The 21,454-nt window shown below is 48.1% G+C and overlaps 7 protein-coding genes across 7 annotated transcripts; 5 read left to right on the forward strand and 2 right to left on the reverse strand.

The window, feature by feature from the left end:
* Positions 1 to 561: 561 nt before the first annotated feature.
* I303_101429 (uncharacterized protein) lies at positions 562 to 1,401 on the forward strand (the record flags this gene model as incomplete). Its single annotated transcript, XM_018404797.1, has 3 exons — positions 562 to 1,055; positions 1,154 to 1,239; positions 1,310 to 1,401. The coding sequence occupies 3 exons, from the start codon at positions 562 to 564 to the stop codon at positions 1,399 to 1,401; spliced, it is 672 nt and encodes a 223-aa protein (XP_018267451.1).
* Positions 1,402 to 1,683: 282 nt separating this feature from the next.
* On the reverse strand, positions 1,684 to 4,191 carry I303_101430 (uncharacterized protein; the record flags this gene model as incomplete). Its single annotated transcript, XM_018404798.1, has 11 exons — positions 1,684 to 1,732; positions 1,801 to 1,986; positions 2,083 to 2,275; positions 2,343 to 2,434; positions 2,511 to 2,779; positions 2,837 to 2,909; positions 2,974 to 3,101; positions 3,164 to 3,250; positions 3,320 to 3,375; positions 3,436 to 3,674; positions 3,779 to 4,191. 11 exons carry the CDS (start codon positions 4,189 to 4,191, stop codon positions 1,684 to 1,686), a joined length of 1,785 nt encoding a protein of 594 aa, XP_018267452.1.
* A 985-nt stretch (positions 4,192 to 5,176) lies between these two features.
* Positions 5,177 to 7,897, reverse strand: I303_101431 (uncharacterized protein; the record flags this gene model as incomplete). The annotated part of the gene is made up of 8 exons (XM_018404799.1): positions 5,177 to 5,295; positions 5,392 to 5,650; positions 5,727 to 5,990; positions 6,089 to 6,130; positions 6,199 to 6,439; positions 6,518 to 6,943; positions 7,089 to 7,467; positions 7,573 to 7,897. The coding sequence occupies 8 exons, from the start codon at positions 7,895 to 7,897 to the stop codon at positions 5,177 to 5,179; spliced, it is 2,055 nt and encodes a 684-aa protein (XP_018267453.1).
* Positions 7,898 to 9,993: 2,096 nt separating this feature from the next.
* On the forward strand, positions 9,994 to 11,193 carry I303_101432 (uncharacterized protein; the record flags this gene model as incomplete). Its single annotated transcript, XM_018404800.1, has 1 exon — positions 9,994 to 11,193. One exon carries the CDS (start codon positions 9,994 to 9,996, stop codon positions 11,191 to 11,193), a length of 1,200 nt encoding a protein of 399 aa, XP_018267454.1.
* A 795-nt stretch (positions 11,194 to 11,988) lies between these two features.
* Positions 11,989 to 14,689, forward strand: I303_101433 (uncharacterized protein; the record flags this gene model as incomplete). The annotated part of the gene is made up of 2 exons (XM_018404801.1): positions 11,989 to 12,505; positions 12,690 to 14,689. The coding sequence occupies 2 exons, from the start codon at positions 11,989 to 11,991 to the stop codon at positions 14,687 to 14,689; spliced, it is 2,517 nt and encodes an 838-aa protein (XP_018267455.1).
* An 802-nt stretch (positions 14,690 to 15,491) lies between these two features.
* Positions 15,492 to 17,708, forward strand: I303_101434 (uncharacterized protein; the record flags this gene model as incomplete). The annotated part of the gene is made up of 6 exons (XM_018404802.1): positions 15,492 to 15,582; positions 15,660 to 16,375; positions 16,568 to 16,810; positions 16,916 to 17,117; positions 17,206 to 17,428; positions 17,525 to 17,708. 6 exons carry the CDS (start codon positions 15,492 to 15,494, stop codon positions 17,706 to 17,708), a joined length of 1,659 nt encoding a protein of 552 aa, XP_018267456.1.
* A 617-nt stretch (positions 17,709 to 18,325) lies between these two features.
* I303_101435 (protein disulfide-isomerase domain) lies at positions 18,326 to 20,521 on the forward strand (the record flags this gene model as incomplete). Its single annotated transcript, XM_065968336.1, has 10 exons — positions 18,326 to 18,465; positions 18,599 to 18,612; positions 18,677 to 18,695; positions 18,758 to 18,821; positions 18,899 to 19,038; positions 19,098 to 19,166; positions 19,241 to 19,983; positions 20,123 to 20,186; positions 20,270 to 20,343; positions 20,400 to 20,521. 10 exons carry the CDS (start codon positions 18,326 to 18,328, stop codon positions 20,519 to 20,521), a joined length of 1,449 nt encoding a protein of 482 aa, XP_065824408.1.
* Positions 20,522 to 21,454: the final 933 nt, after the last annotated feature.

The following is a 21,454-nucleotide window of genomic DNA, read 5'->3' on the forward strand; positions in this document are numbered from 1 at the left end:
CGTACAACCAAAACAATATAAGGAACGTCAAAAATCATTCAAATTAGCATAGTCAGATCTACAACACCATTCCGGCTGTTCTTGCATTTTCCCATCATACAGTATTACAGGCAGGACCATACACACATATACATATACAACGAGGTAAAAGTACATAACGCACTACTCTGGACATGCACAAATAGTCTCAGCCTACTTTGGCCATATATGACATAGGGAAAATCCATAACCTAGCTCCCGGAACGAACGAATGTCACATGATTGTGGACCGTTACGCTGGAATCGCGGGAAGGGGAGGGAAGTAACGTCATTCTGATCGATCCAGATCGCCATACGGTCATCATCGTGTTCTGGTTCGTTGGCCAATTTGCAATTTCATGGTACTATCACGAGCACATGAGGTCTGCTTGCTATTCTGAATCATGCAGGGGGTGATAAATGCAAAGTCAGCTGCTTTGGTGGTCCAATCGTGATTCGCACTTTGTGTTTGTTGAGATGTTCATATCTCTCCTCTTTGATTCAGCTTACCCACTTCTTACACTGAGTTGAGCTTGAAACACAATGCCAGTATCTACGCGATCATCAGACGCGACCGTAGCGCAGAAAGCGGAAGAAGTAGCGCACGAGTCGTCTCAACTACTACAAGGCCAAGTGCCGATCTCGGGGTACGAGGACTATTCAGCCGGACATCCAATTCACCCAGCTACCGTCCATTGGCCTATCGCCTTCTTAACCCTCTCATTCGGGATCACATCTTTAGACCTCCTGCCTCTCTCGCTTTATCCTACATCGGTCTTACCGCCCCGAGCGACATTGGGCACTCTGGCTCTGTACTCTGCGGGGGCGGGGGTGGTCTCGGCCTTACCTGCGATCATCACGGGTGCAGGAGAAGCCTACGAGCTGGTCAGGAAGGAGTACAAGGAGAAAGGAGAAAATTGGGGTAAGGTGATTGATTCTGCGTTCAATATGAAGGATACAGGAGGGAGAAAGGTGAAAATGACGGTTAAGCACGCGAGTTTGAATGATATGGTAGTAGGCTTAGCGGCTTATAATTGGTGAGTTAAGTTAAGTTTCGTTTCGACCTCTTGCATCGATGATTGCTTCGAAGGATTGGTCTGAAAGGCTCCATACGGAACTTGTGGGTGTACTGTAGGTATAGAGGAGTTTATTATCCGGGCGAAAAATTACCTCAGATCACCTTACTTCTCAATGCGATTGCTTTACCCGCCTTACTTTACTGTAAGTCTCTGAAGTCGTCGCGCATTCGAGAGATATCTCGTCGACGGTGAGCTGATGCGGGCATTCCCAGCTGCGATGCTGGGAGGCAGGTTGGTATACGAGTATGCGATGGGTATACAGAGGCAAGGCCACGGGAAAGAAGTCAAGGAGAAGGCAGGGTAGTTCAGTCCCGATCGGAATTCACATTTTCGATATGTATAATATTTGTCAATTCTGTATCCTTAAGTCTGTATGTAAAAGTTCCAGGAGAATCGTTGACCAGATTGTATGTATTAAATTATAGGTGTTCATTATATCTAGTGCTACAGAGTCAAGTCACAGAAGCATGTCTACTGGTCTATATTTGCTAATGCTATGGGGTATACGATTTGTATTGCAAAATTGAAAGTGTTGCCGTTACCCCTCAAAGTATCCTGGTCCGGAAAAGAGGGGAATTCCGCGATCTTAGCTCTTGTTGGCGGCGAATCTGCTCTTCTCTCTGATCTTATGACCACTGTAGCAACATCCATCAGCACAAATTTTGGCCTCGGAGTACGGCCGAGAAGAATCGGGGACACTCACTACTTGATGAACAAGAATGGCGCTGGGATAAACAAACATGCTAAACCGCCCAACAAGCTGTTGCCACCTCCAATACCGAGATGCTTGAACAAGGCATTGGCGAAGAGAGGGAACGCAGCTCCCCATGATGCTCTGAAGAGGTCATTAAGGGTAAGGACCGAGCCCATCTCGGTGTAAAATACGTCTCTGTGGTGGTCGTACTACTGTCAGCTTGCTTTTCCCGCTTCCCGCAAAAGAATGGGAAGAAATACAATATTTTGTGCTGGAATAGTCAGTACTGACCCGAAATATGCAAAGATGCATTGGAACAGGACAAAGGCGCCGATACCGAAGAAGGCAGTGAATATAGTGGGCACGATCCAGTGGACCGATTCGTATTGGCCCGACCAGCCGAAACCGAACATTGCGATCGGTATGCAGACGGCTGCAATGGGAGCGGGATACAGTCGGATCTCAGGACATGGGATCATGCCGTCTGCACAGGCAAGTCGAGTTAGCATCTAGGACAAGTCAGAGCAATATAGGCGGAGGAGGAGACTCACCATTGGCGTCAAAGATAGGTTCTAAGTACTTGTGGATGTACCAACAAAACACAGCACATGCAGCCCAAGCACCGACGAAGATACCCATGAACCTGTCCGTTCGAAGCATTGCATTCTCAGCATCTGGACTGCGCCCCGAATGCCAAAAGGGAAAGGGAAGAGACTCACGCTGTACCTGACTCCCCGGGGTTGAAGCCGTGCACTTGCATATAGACCAATGGGAAACTCTCGAACCAGATGTACAACAGACCGTAGATGAGGGCGAGGTAGGTGTTGTAGACCAATAAGATCGGGTCGAAGAACAATACGAATGGTCTGAACAGGGTTTCAGAGATGATTTGACCGCCGGATAGATGGCTCGAATCGATCATAGCTTGGGTCTTGAGTTCGTTGTTTCCTGTAACTTTTCTCAATCTGACCATTCGTCTGTGAAGAATCTGCGGCGACAAATGAGCTTTACACCCCACAGTCAGAAGTATTGTATCCCTACTTACGTTTTTGCTCGATGTTTCGGGGAAGAAGATGATGATCATCACTAAACATGCTCCGGAAAGCCACACGAGAACCCTAAATTCATACGTCAGCATCCACAACGAGAGATGAAAGGGTAAAGGGAGAAGGGTAGGCTCACCATAAAGGCCATGTCCATCCTTTGGCTTGATATGTGAAACCACCTAACAACGGACCGATGACAGGACCGCATACAGCTCCGCATCCCCAAACACCGATCGCATACGCCAGGTGTTTGGGCTTGAACATCTGTGGGAGCGAGGAAGTCAGTATAGATCTGAGTTTCTAGAAAACGAGTGACTATCACTTACATCACCCATGGTTGCCCCTCCTACAGCTAGAGCGGGACTACCGAAGAACCCAGCCAAGAATCGCATTGCCAGCAGAGTGTGGATATTCTACGCGATAGATTGTTGGTCAAAAAATGCTGGACTGGTGTAAGTGAAGCAAGAAGACATCTGACCTACATTGGCATAGATGGTCGGGAATTGCAATGCCACAAAAATGAACAGCGTCCCAACATCTGCAAATTCAAGTCATTAGCTCGATGACACAGTACGAGGAGATGTTGAAGATCACTCACAGACTGGCATTCTACCGACATTGGACAGTTCTGTCACGGGCGACCAAAGCATCGGACCGATTCCATAACCAATGACGAACACCGTCAATCCTACTAACGCGGTAGTTTGCGAGACGGTGAATTGTGCCATGACGCCTTCAATGCCGGAAGAATAGATCGAAGAACCGATATACACCGCGAAAGTGAGGAACGACATTTGTATGGCTACAAAAGATTTGTAGCTTGTCGACCAGTTTTGCCTATAACCAAGGATCAACAGATCAGTTCACGATACACATTAATTTTGATCAGAAACTTTTGATTGTTGAGTTGATCGCTAGCGAGTGATGTAATCTATACTTACGGATTCTCAGGATCATCATCCCCATACCAAGTGACCAAGTTCGGATCATCTTTCGTGCCTTCTTCCGCTTGAAGGTCATTGTTCGCCATCCTATCATCACTTCCACTTCCCGAAGGGGAATCTACAGTTTTCTCCTTTGGTGCTTTGGGCGTCTGATCCGCTTGCTCATCCACTATCGTAGCTTGTGAATCTCTTCTTGGCTCATCGGACGATTGTGCATACGGGGCGTTAGGTCTTGAATGCTTCTCCTGTAGCGATTGTCCTGTCTTCGTACTGACATTGTTTCCCGTCGCTCCTCCTTTCCTATATCGCTCCGGAATATCGATCTCATCGTGGTACTTCAACAGCCTGTTTCCAGATACAGACCGTATTATCGTGCCCAGGGCTGTCGTTTGAAAGGCGTTGTAAGGCATATCGAGGGGCTTCTGCTTTGTAATTGAGTGTATTCGCGTCCGACTAATAAGTAGCCTTTGCTCGATCTGTGCCTCGGGTGTCGTTGGGGCTAACCGCTTTCCCAGCCTTGACTCGAAGTCTGGTAGACGTGAGTGGGTGGATAGACAAACGATAGCAGAGTTCAAATGTTAGCAGGGTATACGAATGCTTGATTCACAAGAATCAAAGATTTCCTCCAGGTTATAAGTTATATGTAGCTCGTGTTTTTCCGTAAAATCAGTGACGTCGGTAAAACAAAAGTCGGTATCAATTGTACTGAGAACATTCCTGCTGATCAAGCCCTAAGGGCTGCATCCAGACCGAGACCTAGACCACCTCCACTCGCTCTTCGCTTCTTGCAGGTAGCGACCATGCTGGAAAATGCAGTAATCTGAACATCTGAAAATCGATTCTACCGTTATCTAACGCAAATTTATCAATGCAGACCGACGGGTCCAAAAGATAATCGGAAAAAGTGGAGTAATTGGGTGGAGGTGGGTGGAGGATCAAAATCGATCGAAACGAGGTTGTTCGGGTTACTACCTGCCTTTGAGAAAGTTTGGATATGACGTAGGCTGATAATTGCCGCCGGCTTCAGATGAGTCCGAATTACGAGTCCAACCCCAACGAGCACACGAACCGTATTCCCGTATCCAAACGAGAACGACCACGCGTTATAGAATAGCAGAGGATCAGGCAGAGATTTATCTATATTCATTACTTTGTCGTTAAGCTGTACATGTCGCGATGACAAACGAAAACAAAATTAGACAGCTACTAAGGCAGATGGGATGACAAGGTAGTCCTGCTGTAGGAGAGTTTATTGGCATATATGTATATTGATACAGCACGGAGCAATGGTCGTACAAAAGAACAGAAGAAATAACTTGCTTTTTGCCGCAAATAGCAAGATGAAAAGAAGGGTTAGTCACCGAGAAAGACCATGCTAAAAGCCCAATCCACTGATTACGCGAGAAGCTTCTCAGCGGTCATGAACGAGTCCGAGGTCACATGTACTTGGGAAACATGATGTCGGTAAACCGCATAAACAAGACACATAGTCATGATGATCTTCACTAGGGATCCTACGAGCGAACATCAATCAACAAGCTTCATCAAATGGGGTTATGCCATAATGCGATGGACATTGGTTTCTCGTCAAAGGTGTCAGATCAACGTACTCATAGTGAACCAACCATCTTCGCCTTTCCTACGGATCCATCTTCTCCTCACGCCGTGTGTCTGTGATATCGCTGGAGGCTCTTTGTACGCCAAACGTCTACTTACCACCCGATTGACGAGGGATAAGCCTCGTCGAGGTTTGGGGGATTTGATAATCTCAGCGGGAACAGGATTATCGTCAGGCGAATGTGGGACGACTTCTACAGATCGTTTCGAACGGGATATCCGCATGGATTCGCGATACCCCTCGACACAGGCCTACACCACTATCAGCACCTGATCTGAGATCTGGGCACTTACACCAGGTAAGAATCGGAACCGGAAAGACATTCACCTCCATGGCGTCCCACCACGTATATCCTGATATACCTTCTGTAGACCCACGACGACTCATCTCTTTCCTCAGTTTCGGGTTGACCACAAGGTTACAGATCAACTGGGCGTACTCAATGGAAATACCCTCGAAATAGGTAGAGTCGGGTTTACAGACTTGTGCCCATGTCACTTCCGTCTTCGTCTGAGGCAACGGGAGTAATTGGCCCGTTTTGTCGTGTTGTACAAGATCACGGGTCCCTTCTGCATCCAAACCTACGACCGGCTGATCACCAAAAAAAAAAAAAAAAAACAGCAAAAGTCAACATCCTTTTCCAATAACCATGAGATCGAAGGCTGCTTATGATATTGCTTTGTACTCACTAGACCAGACGCAAGAGCTTCCAAAACAACTTGACCGAAAGTCTACGCTTTATTCAAATCAGCTAATTTTGTCTCACGTTTTGATGTAAACAGCGATCCAACAAGCTGACCTCTGTGAAACTCGGAAACACGAAGATATCCGCAGAGGCATAGCACTTCGCCAACTCTTCACCCTGTCTGTGACCCATGAAAGTGACATCCCATCCTTCTTTCGCACATCGGTTCTCCAGGTCTGTTCGGGCAGGTCCATCACCTACAAATACCAACTTCGGCACAATTGTTCCGATTGGCAGCAGAGACGCGAGCTTGGAGTAGGCCGAAAGGATGACTTGGAGGTTCTTTTCCCACGATCTATCAATATACAGTCAGTCTCATCCTTTCCTTTTCGAAGGCAGGAAGGATGGCAAAGGTGAAGAAGATCAAGCTCACATCCTGCCAACATAAAGTAGAACCGTCCGACCATCTTCACTTTCGACTTCTCTTCTATTCACTGCCAGATCGTCCACAGGCCCATTCCAAGGCGTCAAAGGGGGAGTCATCATTCCTTGCTCATCAACCGTCACTTGGGTATTACACTGAGTTTTGGTGATCTTTGGCGTATCAGAAATTTCTTGAGGTAAAATGCCCCAACTCTCCCTAAGGGCGGGATCTCGTTTTTGCGGACCGAATTGGCTGAGATCCACGCCTCGTGGCCAAATACGGACCCCTGAGAACGATTGAGATTGCAGCATTGACTTGGTAGATGGGGATGGACAGAGCGTGAGTAAGAGTTTCGAGTAGAGGCATGATTGGAAGGCCCATATTATCGGTGTGAGGAAAGATAGGCCAAATAACGTCGCGTATGTTGCCAAATTCCTGCGAAAGCTTTGCGTATCAGTACAGCGAATTTAATCAAAAATTCAGGTGTATTTCATTCCGTATCATTCAACTGTGAGCAGTATCGCCTCGAAGTTGTGAGGCGACTTGCCAATGTAAGAATCAAAGTCCCAATCCCACTCACGTATGATAACTCGCCACAACAGCTCCACCTAGTCCCTTTCCGATCTGTGGCCCTTCATTCGATATCCACTTATCCCCCGCCCAACCCAATTCCATCGCTAAGATCGTCTGCGCTCCGAGCCAAATGGGATCCACAAAATGCACGACGTCAGGTTCCCAATCTCTGATGACACTTAAGAACTTCGGTCGGAGGAAATTCAGTTTCAAGCCGGGGTAAATCACCAGGGGAACACCTAGGGTGCCGACAAGGGGGTGTGAGGCGTATGAAGAGATATTGGACGAGGGCCCAAGGAGGATACATTCGTGTCCTTGCGATTGGAGGTGTTCTAATAATCTGGATAAAGTACGTGTGACACCATCGACTTTCGGTAAAAAGTTTTCTGGGATCGAGCCAATCCTGAATCAGCATCTTTCGATCTGCATCATAAAGACACAAACGACCAAGCGACCAAAGCTATTCCGGAATCAGAGGGGACGAGACTCACCCGTGACAATGACAATCCTCAGACCCTTCCTACCTCTTTCCGCAGACAACCACGCTTCTCGCGCATCTTTCTCGGACTCAGTCATACCCTTTCTCCATGAATATACAGCGTTATCCTCTTGTGGATCATCCTCCTTGCCAGATGACCGTTCGGGCGGGGAATCAAGATCGAAGTCAGGTATAGAAGATGAGGGCGGTGGAAAAGACGTGATGTTCTGGTTCTCTTCTTGATGAGGGGAATAACATGCTGAGGACTCGGGCGTCTGAGGAGGGGTCATTGGATATTGGACATATTGTCGAATTTGCGCCGAATTATCCTTGATCATCTTGAAGGCTGATTCTGTACACTTGCAATAGCCGTCTTGTTCAGATCAATTAGGTCGAACGGTGAAAAAGGCTTGGTTACTTTTGAGTTTCTGCTTCTTCCGCTGGTGACAGCGCCCGTACTCCGATGTCAATACAAGGGGGTATACACAATTTTCGCCCTTGATCAAGGTTTACGAGTGGGGCGTAAGTAAGTACTGATACACACAGGTAGAAGGATGGACAAACAGTAAGGTGATTAATCAATGATAGTCAATGATCATCGTATCGTTGTTGGTGCTTTGAAGGTCATGGCCACTGATCAATCGTGATAATTACTCTGAGCGACCAACATTTTACAGGTCAAACAGCCAGCCAGCAACGACCTGTTGATCAACAGATATAGAACGTTGGTTATTCACAACCCCATTTAGCGTCAATAAATCATAGTTAATATCGGATCAAAGTCGATCCCAAAGTAGAAGGTAGAAGATGAAACGCGTCGAGCTGTACCTTGGGTATCATGTTGATCTGCCGTCTGTAAATCCGACGGTCTTGTGTGCGTGACTAATCATACGGATGAAGCTAAGGGAGACACGTTCATCAAGTCTTGCTTCCTTTCCGGAAATCAGTGAGCATGATCAGCTGCTACATCGAAGTTGGGGATATTGATAAGCGCTTCGGAAGGGAAGGGATAGGAGGAAGATACAAGAAGACTATGAACGTGTGTGGTTGTTGTTTGAACCGGGCGTACAGATGAACGTGCTTATCGAACATTCGAAAGATGTGCGGAGTCTCCGTTAAAGTAGGCGTCACATGGAAGATCAAGATGCCACCATTGCGGAGATATATTTCATCCCGAATTTGATCCCGCTAAAAAAACCCTGGTCAATGTTAGGGTTAGCACTGTACGGTGGAATCCCCCTTTAACCTTATCCTCACCATACACTCTTCTCCTCCTTCTTCTTCTCTTTCTTCCTCATCATCTCTCACTTAGACACTTATCAGACCAAGCGAAACCATCTTCCACAAGTGTCTACCACCCTCTCCGCCGCTTCAGGCCGACTCACAACTGATTCGTACCCGTGACTTACAACTTACATAGCGCATATACTGAACACATTCAAAATGTTCTCTCTCGCCTAAACAACCAATCTTCTCAGAAAGAAGAGAACCGTCGTCTACAACAAGGACGATTTTGCATAAATCAACAACAAACCCCCTCAAGTTCACCTACCCACTTTAACTACTCCAAACCAAGAACTTCGGTTCCCAACAACTCTGCCCATCATGGTGTCTCAAATCTTCCAGTGCGCAAGCCAAGTCCAACCACAACAACAAGCGCAACAACAACTCCGAACTTGTCAAGCTCGGTGTCCATCTCGACCCCTCCCCAACTGCTTAACCTAGTCAATCATCACACACAGTCCACGGACGTTAAACAGTCGCAACAGACGTGAGTTTGCCTTCCAACATGATCCATTGTCTGCGCCTTGATCCGTATGCACCGCATTATCCTCGACGTGATTCGGAACGATAAAGGATAGAGGCTGACTTGCCACGTGTTTCCTCTTTACATCCTTTTTTATCTTATCTTGCTTGTAACATCCCTCATTCCGTCATACCTCATACCATCTCATCCATAACATCTCATCCATAACATCTCTCTATCTGCCCTCTCACATCTTCCCTCGCCATCGCCATCCAATATGGCTTGGACATCATCAGTTATTACCAAGACAATACCACATCACAAGGTATCACACCTCCCGCTTTCACGCCGCTGCCCACCAGACTCCCTCCTCCTCCGACCACAACTCGACGTCACAACTTAGCTCGAGCAACAAGCCAAAGCAAAGCCTCACTCAACGTGCAGCAAGAAAAGACGAACGACTTTAGCGCACTTCGTCAGCCGAGTCCACAAACTCTGACTCAGGAATACTCAACGCAAGTTCAAGTTCAACCAACCGAGCCGACCTTCACTCTGAACTTTTCATCAGACCTAGTCAACACGACTGTCATAGACAACACCATACCTTCTTTCGACAACACCCTCCTTCTTGATACGAATCCCTTAGCCGAAACGACCTCATCAATGGAATTCAACCTCGATATCAACATGAACATGGAGTCGATTGATTGGGATCAGTTCCTGGTAGATGCGGATCTCGGTGAAGCACAAGCTGCTTTCCCAATGACCGCCACTCACCTCAACTCCCCAGGGTCATCCGACTCACAAGCCGCTACTCCCAAGTCTACAGAGTCAGAGCAATCAGCCGCTCTTGACCCTACCGACTTCGACTTCAACTTTGAATTCGATCTTCCCCAAGGCATCACTCACAACCCAGAGGATGCTTTCGTTCAGCAACCCGATTTCGGTAACTCGGTACCCGATACCAGAGGTACAAACGATCCCACCATGACCAGCATCTTTGGTCTCAGCTTCGGTGACTTTGGCCTTCACACTGATCTCGGTGCTGATGCTGCCAGCCAGCTCGGTCTCACCAATCTGATCGGTAAAGTGGGTGACCAAAAGATGCAACAACCATCTTTCACCCCGTCAACGATGGCGCCCGTCAGCGATCTCACCGACGCTTACGCCTTACTCGACAAGCTGCTTCCCGCAGCCTCGTCACCGACCTCCATCCAGCCTTCTCAACTATCTCTTGCCCCCAGTCCACCATCCATTGGTACTAAGCGAAAGTCATCCGACGCTACCGAGGACGGTGCACCAGCTGCCAAGAAGAGGGGACGCCCACCTGGTTCAGCTAAAAGCAAGACTGTCTCGTTACAAGACCCCAAGCGAGCTTACCGAAGGCAGTCAACCGTCCTCTCAGGCTCACCGACCTTTTCTGCCGACAGCGTTGCCGACGAGAGTGAAGCCGACTCTCCTACGGCCACTTCCCCCGTCACTCCCGCTATACCCAAGAAGACTGTCTCTGGCAAGCCATCGACTGCTCGACCCAAGTCTGTTGTTCCCGAGAAATTCCTCAAGGACGGCTCAGCTCAAGCTATACTCGGCATGACCATCGACCAGATCCAGTCTTACCCCACCTTCGACATGCTCCTCAAGGATGTCGCAGCCTCCAAGGTCTCCGCTGCTACGGAATTCGGTGAACGAATCTCCGACAACCGAGACAAGGCCAAGGATGCAGCTAAGAAATCTCGAGACGAGCGACGAGCCAAGATTGAACGATCTGAATACCTCGAAAAGAAGGTTGACGATCTTGAAAACAAGCTCAAGGGTATGACCAGTGTCTTACTTGCCCTCGTCGACAGGGGTATCATCAACAAGGATCAAATCGCTGCTTACCTGTAGTCGGGTTGCCGCGTTGACCTTATTTTCTTCTCATTTTCTCTTCTTCCTTTTTCAACACCCTCCCCTCCTCCACTATGTGGAAATAACTAACAACTTCCACTCCCGTCTCATCGTCCGTCCGTCTTTCTTCCCTTACTTTCCCTTTCCCTTTCTTCGATTTGAATTGATTTCTCTCACGTTTGTTTACAGTCATGTAGATCACAAGATCCATGATACCTGTTCCATGACCGTCTCTCAGAATCGTATAACTATCTTTTAATTTATACTACCCAATCTCAAGCAAAATCACTTAGAAAGTGAACCAAAGCAAGGATATTTGTTGATACCTCATCAAGTCATTCTTGTATATACTCTGGTCTCCTCCAATTCTTCACGGGATGATGGGGTACCATATTTTTTCGTAGTGATGTGTCTCCTATGCAGAATGATGAGCTCGACTGTGATGTTTCTGCGGATAGCAGTGAGACATGCATCTTGCAATCACTTATTGAGGATGGGAATGAGGTGTGTGAATGTGTGCGATGTGTGATGTGCGATGAGAATGACCTCCACTTTGATGGACCGGTAATCACAATCATCCAGTGTCACTTGACCATACGATACTATATACTCCTTCACCCCTTCCCACTCCGCATATCTCTTTGCATCTTGATCGAGCGATATTGTTTCATACATATCAAGGATAGATTCACATCCCGAATCCATCGACTTACTTCCATCGTACACCTTGTAGGCCCTTGATACAACCAAACCAAGACCCAAACGCAGTGAGATAGGGTGGCAATACAGGTGGAAATGAGATTCTTCCCATCCTCCCACTCGTCCGATCGATCTTCGGCCTCGCCCTCATCTCCTCTGAACGAGCATGAGGACCCGGAAGCGAACGATCCCGGGCAGGGGCAGGGCAAGTGGACAGAATACGAGAAAGAGTGGATGGATCCCGAGGGGAAATTGAGAGGAAGGGGGAAGATCTGGGTCAAGAAGTGGAGTAGGCTTAGTCAAGGATGGGACGGTGAGGGATATAATCGTGATTCCGAGCAGACGGCTGGTCAAGATCAAGTGCAAGGTCAAGGTCAGAGTGGAAATGGGGAAGGGGACGTCGACGGTCATGGTCATGGTCATGGTCATGGCGATCGATCTGACGGACCATTCACATTTATACCCCTCTCTGGTCGTCGAGGTCGGAGCAACCTGATCACCGACACCGATAACAATACCGATACCGATCATGCCGAACCCATTATGGACAAGCAGCGAGGGGATGTGGAAGTACGAGGTTCGCGCTTAACAGGTGGTGCGACTGATGGACTTCGTAAGTCATTTGAACATCATCGCCGAGTCATCGCATCATGTCATATCTTTCTTTTCTCCCCTACCGTCCATCTTCCATTCACCGTCACACCTTTACGTCGCAGTGAACTGCTCATGCATGCACCACGATTGACCGGTTCATCAAAGATGCTCAGCAGACTGGACTAACTTGGCATTCACAATAGAATCCCGTAACCTAGTCATACTAGATACGATCCTCCGATCATCCTACCGGGCTGGATACAATGATGCTTTGAAGATCAAACCGTTCTTACCTTACTCCACTAGCGCTTCTTCCGTCACTTCACAAGAGAGTTCAGCTCAACCCGAGAATGCGGTGCTCGCAACAGCGAATGACAACAATTACATCCTACTTCTCGGTCTTGGTGGAATCGTATTAGCAAGCACCGGATTACTGGCTTACGGCGCGAGCAATAGATTGAAAAACGTCGAAAGGGGCTTACAGGAGACTTTGGCGCTGGTTCAGCTGAGAGAGAAGAACGAGCTGGCGTCTGTGGGAAGGCTTAGTAAGGAGATCTTGGGGATAAGGAAGTTGATGGAAGACACACACAGCAACTCGATTGGTAAAAGGTCACCTACGAGTCCCCAAGGCGATCTTCCAAGCGCAGGCGGAAATCCGGATCCGGTGACGACAACGGCATTGGTATCCCCTTCATCGTCGTTACCTGCACCTCTAAAATCAAGAGCGGATTCCGATATCGGAGAAGCATGGGGAATGAAGAGAATACTCGAAGAATTGGATCTGAACCTCAAAAAGGAATTCAGGATGATCGCGAAAGACTTGAATGGGAATCAAGTTGATTTGCAGAGGATCAAGCAAAGTGTAGACGACATCCTGAAAGCTAGCTCAATCTTGATCGGTAGTGCCGGTGGTGTCCCTTCAAAAGCCTCAGGTAACAATGCAAATGGAACACCTATACCTTCGAAAGTGGGAGATGAGATTCAAAAGATCGCGTCGGAGACGTATCACCTCAGAGAAAACCTGAATGGTCTGATCAAGATTGGAAGGGAGTTACAGGGAGAGGTCAGTCTGAATAATCAGTTGGTGAAGAACAATCTCACTAAATCGGAGGACATCAAGAGGGTTCTTGAGGCTCTAAAGGGTCAATCAGCTTTGAAAAATCAGCATTCATCTGAACAAGGACTTTCACCCAGCTCATTGTCACCCTCATCCCCGACTTCGTCCTCGCCATCATCGCCCACTGCCTCGACACCTACCCCCCCTTCGACTACCTCAACTTCAGCTCCAGCTCTGACCTCGGCGTACGGAGATCGGCTCAGTAAGAGCTTGAAACCCCGACAAGATGAACAGGAAATCATGCCTTTCTCCGATATTCGAAAAGCGATTGAGGGAGTCAAGAAATCCTATCTCAATGATCAGACGGAGATGACGAAGCATAAGCAGAACTCGGCTGCGACCCAAATCCTGACTCCAACAATGGCCGATCCCGATACCCCTTCGAAAGAAGAAGGGACTCAAGATTTAGGCAAGAGGTATGGACCAGTTGAAGGTGTACAATTCGCTACACCGCTCGAAAAAGTGAAGAATCCTTATAAAGCGTCTGAACGACCCCCTCCTGGGCCGGACGTGGTGAGGAAAGAGGTTGAAGCGGCGCCTCTGACTTCAAATCCTCGAGCAGCTCCAATGACAGCAGGTAGCCAGACCCGTCCTGAGAAGAACGATTCTGATGATGACGGTGGTCATGACGATAATGGTCCTCCTCCACCACCTTCGTCAGGTATAAGAAGTCGCGAGCCATCTCCATATTCTGTCAAATCGCCCGAATCATCTGCGTCTCCCTCCAAGCCTTCAAATTCAAGTGCAGTGGCGAATCAAGATGGTAGATCGAGTTCTCGAAGATCTAGTGCTAGTTCTAGCGCCAATGTTAATACTCATGGGCATTGGTGGACCGTTCATTCGGTTGGAACACCCCAGATTGGCTTGGGCTTGAATGATGCGTGGCGAATCAAGGGGTTTGGATGGTACCATCCGAGCGACACTGTTGGTGGCCAGCGCGAGTCTGGTCAACAACAAGGACAAGGACAGAATAGACTAAAAATGAAGAAGGAAGCGCACGAGGAAGAACATGATCGAGATAGGAGTTTGGGTGCCTGGGCTTTTTCGCGCGTGAAAAGTAGGTTTGATCATTGGCCTTTCCACTAGGTCATTAGGTCATTAGGTCTGCGTATGAGCTTTTCGTGCTCTAGTGCTCAAACGGGGTATCATTCTTGTGGTTGTATGATTTGTATGACCTTTGTCTTTCCGGTGGTTCAGGTTGTATTGTTTTGTTTCCACTTGTATCGTATTGTGCTGTTGCTTAGTTTTGGCTTTGAGATTTCCCCTAAGGTTTCCCATTTCTGGGCTTATTGAATTTCCGCTTCTGCTTTGTCTCCTCCGGTCTTGTGTATCTCACCTCTCATGCATGCTCTCCCCTTTTCTATTGAATAGCTTGTGAAGGTGTGAGGTATGGCAATATGACGATATGACAATGTGGTTTTGGGTAATCTTATCTGACATTTCCCCCTGTTCCTGAAACCGCACCCTCGAAAATACTCTTCGTATTGTTGTCGTTGTTTCTGTTGTTGAATACCAACTGAAATGGTCAACTACCACTACTATTGTCGCAACGCATCATGCATTTCAACACTGCTACATTTTCCCCTACCCCTTCCCCTTCGGCTATGTATCACACTCCATAGACAACATCCACCTATCGAGCTAAAGCGGGAAGAAAGAAAGAGCAAGAATGATCACCATGTGAAGTCATTTCCACCCTATCTCGCTTGGACTTCAAGAGGTACTCGAACTTCCGGGTGATTAGATTGCGATGTGAAGTCTTTACCTGGGTCACATAGAGAGGTGCAAGGTATATAAGACGCCTAGTCAAGTCTGAATAAATCTGCCTCCTTCATTGTTCGTTCGTGCATTCATTCGTAACTCACTGAACATCTCCAAATACCGATATATGCCTACTTTGCTTGAATACTTTGGAGACTTATTATATTCTAATAAAGCCCAATCCGAAGGTAGTCCAGACGCCCAACAAGTACAAACAGGTGAGTATCTTTCTCCTGCTCCTCGCAATAAATCATAGTCGTGCAAAATTGCTCAATTCTCATAACTATCTTCGCAGATCAACCTCAATCTACATCGTCTGAATCACACCTAGCTCACTCCGAGTCCAACACCACACAACCCACCCACCCGTCTTCACAAGCTCTCTTCCAGTCGATATACAATAAAGGCTATTTCGACGGAACACAAACTTCCTTCTCTACACCCACCCAAATACTTCAGCTCCTTACTACGCATTCAACAGGTATAGCATTAGCATTCTCCGCCGTATCCTTCACGTCTATCACGATGCTCGCTCTAGCCCTCTCGAAACGATCTCCTTCAACTTCAGGATCACTAAGATCCATCGGCTTGGCTTCAGGAGGATCTGTATCTGCCTATGCCCAGGGCAAGGGTCAATTCAGACAACTTCGATTATTCGGTAATTCCGCAACCGTTAGATCCTCTCTCGGCGCGCATGCACACTCCAGCTCGGGTGCTGCCCAGGGACCTCTTTCGCCAGAAGAGATCGAGACAGCCCTCGAGAAGCTCAAGGAGGAATTACTGGCTGCTAAGGAGATCTTCGATGCTGAAGCCGAAGCGGAAGAAAGTATAGGCGAACAGGCCGATAAAGCCCCTGGGGGATTTAAGAATGGTCAGACCCAGACCCAGCCTGGGGGTAATGATGCCGAGGTACTGCTCAATGGGCTCAAGACGTTTTTTGAGCACAACGAGCAGGGTTTGACAGATGGTAAGAAGTTGGTCATGGACTTCTTCCCCGATGGGACCTCTGAGGTGAGTGTCATTCAGGTGAACGGCCATCTTCTCTGGAGTCGCAGTGTACACTGGACGAGCAAACTTGCTTCCTAAACTTCGGCTTCGTTCGTCTTCTCCTGATTCTGCCTATCTGGACAATGCGGAAGGATAAGAGCAGAGCCCATAGACAAACGACAAAAGCTGACTCCCTCTTTATACTGTCTGGTGTAGATGAGTTTACAGCCTAAGGATGTCGAGATGGAGGAACTCGAGCACGAGGATTCTGCAATTCCCTCGACATACCTTAAAGGTGACACGACAAACGCAGATATCGACAACTTCGACAATGTTGATCTCGGAGGAGCCAGCTCCCCTATGGCCTTACGGGGACTATGGGAGAAGGTCAGATTCGAGCCTGTAAGTTGGGACGAACATCAAGGCGAGGTAATCATGAGATTGTTCGTGGACGGTCAGGTATGTGCCCTGCTTTCAGCCTCAGACTGAGATCCAAACACATGACTTCATAAATCGATCCGTGTTCACGCGCGACAAGTACTGACCAGCTGATATTGACCGCAGCCCGACGAAACGATTCAAGAAGAACTGAAAGTACAGGCAGTGTTCAAGGACGGTGTTCCCACCTCGATCACTCATCAAGGTCTTGTCTTTGAGGTCGATGCTACAAATGAATGTTTGCCTGATGGTGCGCCCATCTGGAAATTCAGTAGACTTATACTTGATTTCGCGGCGCGCTTGAACGAGATTGCTAGGGACGAAGAGGGTGAGTCGACCTTGCTGTCATACAATTTACTAGCTTGGAGGCAGATAGAGATAGTCTGACTGACTTGACTTCCCTCAAACACACGCAGTCAACGAAGCGAATCTCATCGACCAGATTATCGTGTCAAGACGAGAGAAGAACGCCCATATCTTCGAGGCGTCCGTCGTTCCTACCGACCTCGCCGCGCTGATCGATGCGATCGTCCAGAAACAGCGAGTTGAATTTTGGCTCGATGAGAAGATCGGGAAATCCGTAGCTGTAGGAGCGGAGGGGAAGAAGGAGACTTGGAAAGTCAGAGTAGCGATGTACGAGTGAGTCGATTTTAAGCATAGATCTGTCCTTGCTCAGACAAGGGACTCTGGTGATTTTGGTGAGGTGATTGAGCTGACTTTATTATTCTCGAATAGCCTGTATGAAGAACCCCAATGGTCAGAGATGACTGCAACAATTCATTTCCTTGGGTTCCCGACCACCATTACTCTGCCTGTGGGCCAGGCGATGGCATCGCAACGTGATCCGATCCCGATCCCCATTGTGGGTTGTAGCGATGGTCAGTATGTGGTTAGTGGGCAAGAGGGGGAGGAGTGGTAGTGGTCAATTGATGTACTAGAGTGAGGAGTTTGATCTGATTTAGAAAGATTTCACGCAGGCCTCATAGCTTCGAAAGGGATATGATAAAATGTCAGAAAACAACCAATAAAAAGCGTATTGTGCGATTTGACGCTGGTATGCATCAGTTCGGGAGTGATCTGTCTTTGTACAATAGAGACGTGGAGGGTGATTATACCGTATGGTGATTCATCTCGCTAGACCATCATCGTCCGGATGTCCGAGCTATGACATGACACATTCCATGGGGACATGAGGGTGTCGACTGAAATGATCTAATTGCGGAACGATGGTCTGTCGGCGTACTAGTGTGTGCTGATCCAGTCTTTTCTGTACAGCATGCATCTATGATGCTATTGTGGTATGGAATATGATCGACATGCTATGCGAGGATATTCTTATTACCTAAGTCGTCGTTTTGTTACACCCTGAATGATCGCGTCGACGTGGAGCTGTCCACTGGGCATATCATCCACTTTATGCTGATTCATCCTTCATCCTTCCTTCTGCTATTAACATAAATACCTTTCAACCATTGATCCCATTCTCTCAACTCCACCTAGACAATACTCACTGAACACTAGGCAAAGGCAAGAACGATGAGAATCACATCAAAAGTCACTCTGGCACTCGCTGCTTTGTTGCCAGCACTCACCAATGTCGTAGCTTCAGACGTCCTTGATTTGGCTCAAGATACGTTCAAGGGAGAAGTCTACGATCAGGATTTGGCTTTGGTAGAGTGAGTATTGCCTCAAACTTCTCATATCTGCCGCTCCTTGATCACCGGCCTTGCGTGCTAGAAGTCAGGACGATACATACATCATAGGGACTGAGAGCTGACATCTCAATTCGCTTTACTTCACCATCTACAGATTCTTCGCTCCTTGTATGTTCATTTCAGTCCACCGGTGATACAATTACCTCTTTACTGACTTGCATACTATCTCAAGGGTGTGGACATTGTAAGAAGTGAGTGTGTCAACTTTAAAGCACCTTTTGCACTCTCGCTGACTCTCATATTCCCGCTTCAGCCTCGCTCCTCATTACGAAGAGGCAGCTACCGAACTCGTCAAGAAAGGCATCAAGCTTGCCAAGGTATGTAGCCGCCGCAGCTCTGCGCTTGCTACCGCTTCTCCGAGCCCAGCCACTGACGTTCTCCTTCTACTCATCAGGTCGACTGCACAGAGCACGCCGAGCTTTGTCAGGAATACGGTGTCAGCGGATACCCGACACTCAAGGTGTTCAGAAATGGTACACCTACAGACTACACCGGTCCTCGAAAGGCTGACGGGATCATCAGCTATATGATCAAGTGAGTTGCGCATGTGCATGATTGGATGTGGGCTAATCCTAATCTATCAACCCTTCTAGGCAATCCCTCCCAGCTGTTTCAGACGTTACTTCTGAGTCTCACGCCGAGTTCATCAAATCCGACAAAGTGTGAGTGATTCCCCATTCCAAATGCCGCTTAGTGCTTTCGCGCTGACTGAGCACGTTGATGTCCTCGCTCGCAGCGTCCTTGTCGCTTACGGAGACGCTTCTCACCCAATCCCTTCCGCTTACTCCCAGTACGCCAACACCGCCCGAGACTCCTACTTATTCGGTCAATTCACCGAGTCCTCCTTACCCTCCATCCCGGAATCACCCTCTTTGCCAGCTATTGTCCTGTACAAATCCTTCGACGAGGGATACTCCATCTTCCCCGCTGGAGAAATCACCAACCTCGACTCTTCCGCCTTGGCAGATTTCGTCAAGACCAACTCCGTTCCCTTATTAGACGAGATCTCACCTGAGAACTTCGGTACATACGCTGAACAAGGGTTACCTATCGCTTATCTCTTTGTCGACCCGGCTGAAGTGGACACCAGGGAAAAACTCGTGGAGGAGATCAAGCCGATCGCAAGGGAACACAAAGGAAAAGTCAACTTCGTCTACATTGACGCTGTCAAATTCATCGATCATGGTAAATCCCTTAACCTCCCAGGAGACAACTGGCCAGCGTTCGTCATTCAAGATTTGGCGGCGCAAACTAAGTACCCCTTGGCGCCATCTGAAAAGGTCAGCGGTAAATCGGTAAAGGCATTCTTGGACAAATTCGTAGCAGGGGAGATTCAACCGTCGATCAAGTCGGCGCCGATCCCTGAGACTCAGGATCAACCGGTATACAAGCTTGTAGCGGATGATTGGGAGAACTTGTTTGGCGCAACGGAGAAGGACGTGTTTGCGGAGTTCTTCGCTCCTTGGTGTGGACACTGTCGTGAGTGAAACAATCCATCATGCCGCCATTCCGCTTTCACCATTGATTGCGTCTTGTCATTTCACCCCCCTGCTTTCTCACCTTCTAATTGTCCCCATGATCGCTGTCCGCTGATTCTGATCACCTGGATGTCTCGCAGAACGACTCGCTCCTATCTGGGACACTTTGGCCGAGAAATACGCTTCCAACTCTAACATCGTCATGTGAGCCTCGCTTCTGTGTATTTCTTTCCCTCTTCGAACATTGTTGGGCGACATTAGCTCACATTCTTTGCTCCATGTCGTAGCGCTCAAATGGATGCCACCGAGAATGATATCCCCCCGCCGCTCCCTTCAAGGTGCAAGGTTTCCCCACCCTCAAGTTCAAGCCTGCTGGATCGAGCGATTTCATAGATTACAACGGTGATCGAAGTTTAGACTCTCTCGTCGAGTTTGTCGAGCAACACAGAAAGTCATCTGGCGGCGAGGCTGCAGCTGGCGGTGATGCCGATGAGGAGATCTTCGATGATGAGGATGCGCCAGAGCACGATGAGCTTTAGGCGCAGTCAGAAGGTACGCTTAGCCAGTGCAGAAGGATGAGGACATAAGTTGCAGGAAAAGCAGGTTAGCAGGAGAAGAGATGAGATGAGATGAGAGGGAGCTGTGGATTGATTTTGCAGACTTTGCTCGCACATGCTGTATGCATAAGATACCCGATCAGTCAGAATAGAGTCAAGTGGGTCTCTCAGTCGGTTCGCGGCCAAGCTCTCGACGAGATAACTTAGTTGCATCAGTCCGAGTTTAGTTGCACCGAACCCATTCGTCAAAAGAGAAACACGTCAATAGATCTGAGATGTGTGGTGACGTAAAGACCGCCGGGCTCCACTTGTGTCTGCGAGCTACAACGAACACTTCCCTCGCATTTCGCGAAGCTATTGTTGTCGCAGTGGGTAAAATGGAGAAATGTTTATACGTAACATACCGTAGTTCCCGAAGACCGAGGTGTGGGTACCGGAGGATCATCAAGGTTATTTCTGATCACTTGGCATCTGTGCTATTTTTGGATTTGGAATTTGATCAATCCCATCTCCGAGGCGTTATCGATGATCTCATTTACCTATGACTTGACGATAACCGTCATTCTATGCGAATATTGGCCGTCGGTCTGAGCATCCTCCTGATATCAAAGGACACAGATGATCTATTTTGGGCGGGAGGAGAGCACAATGAGTGCCGATTCCCGAGGTGTGGACTGTGCTGGAATTATGAGCTTGGCGCATCACTCAATATGGCTCGGGCATCGATAGCAGGGGTGTATCGTATATAAGAAGCGAAAGACCCCTCGATAGTCTACTGATCTGAAGAAGTTTCAGGAGTCACGATCAATTGCTTGTACCAAGACAACGACCTATCTGAAGGTTCTCATAGCAGTCGATTCTCCAACCTTAGCATCGCCTCGCCATCAAGAAATACCCATCACACCCCAGTCACAT

The sequence above is a fragment of the Kwoniella dejecticola genome, chromosome 1 (genome assembly GCF_000512565.2).
Source record: "Kwoniella dejecticola CBS 10117 chromosome 1, complete sequence".
Classification (NCBI taxonomy): Eukaryota; Fungi; Basidiomycota; class Tremellomycetes; order Tremellales; family Cryptococcaceae; genus Kwoniella; species Kwoniella dejecticola.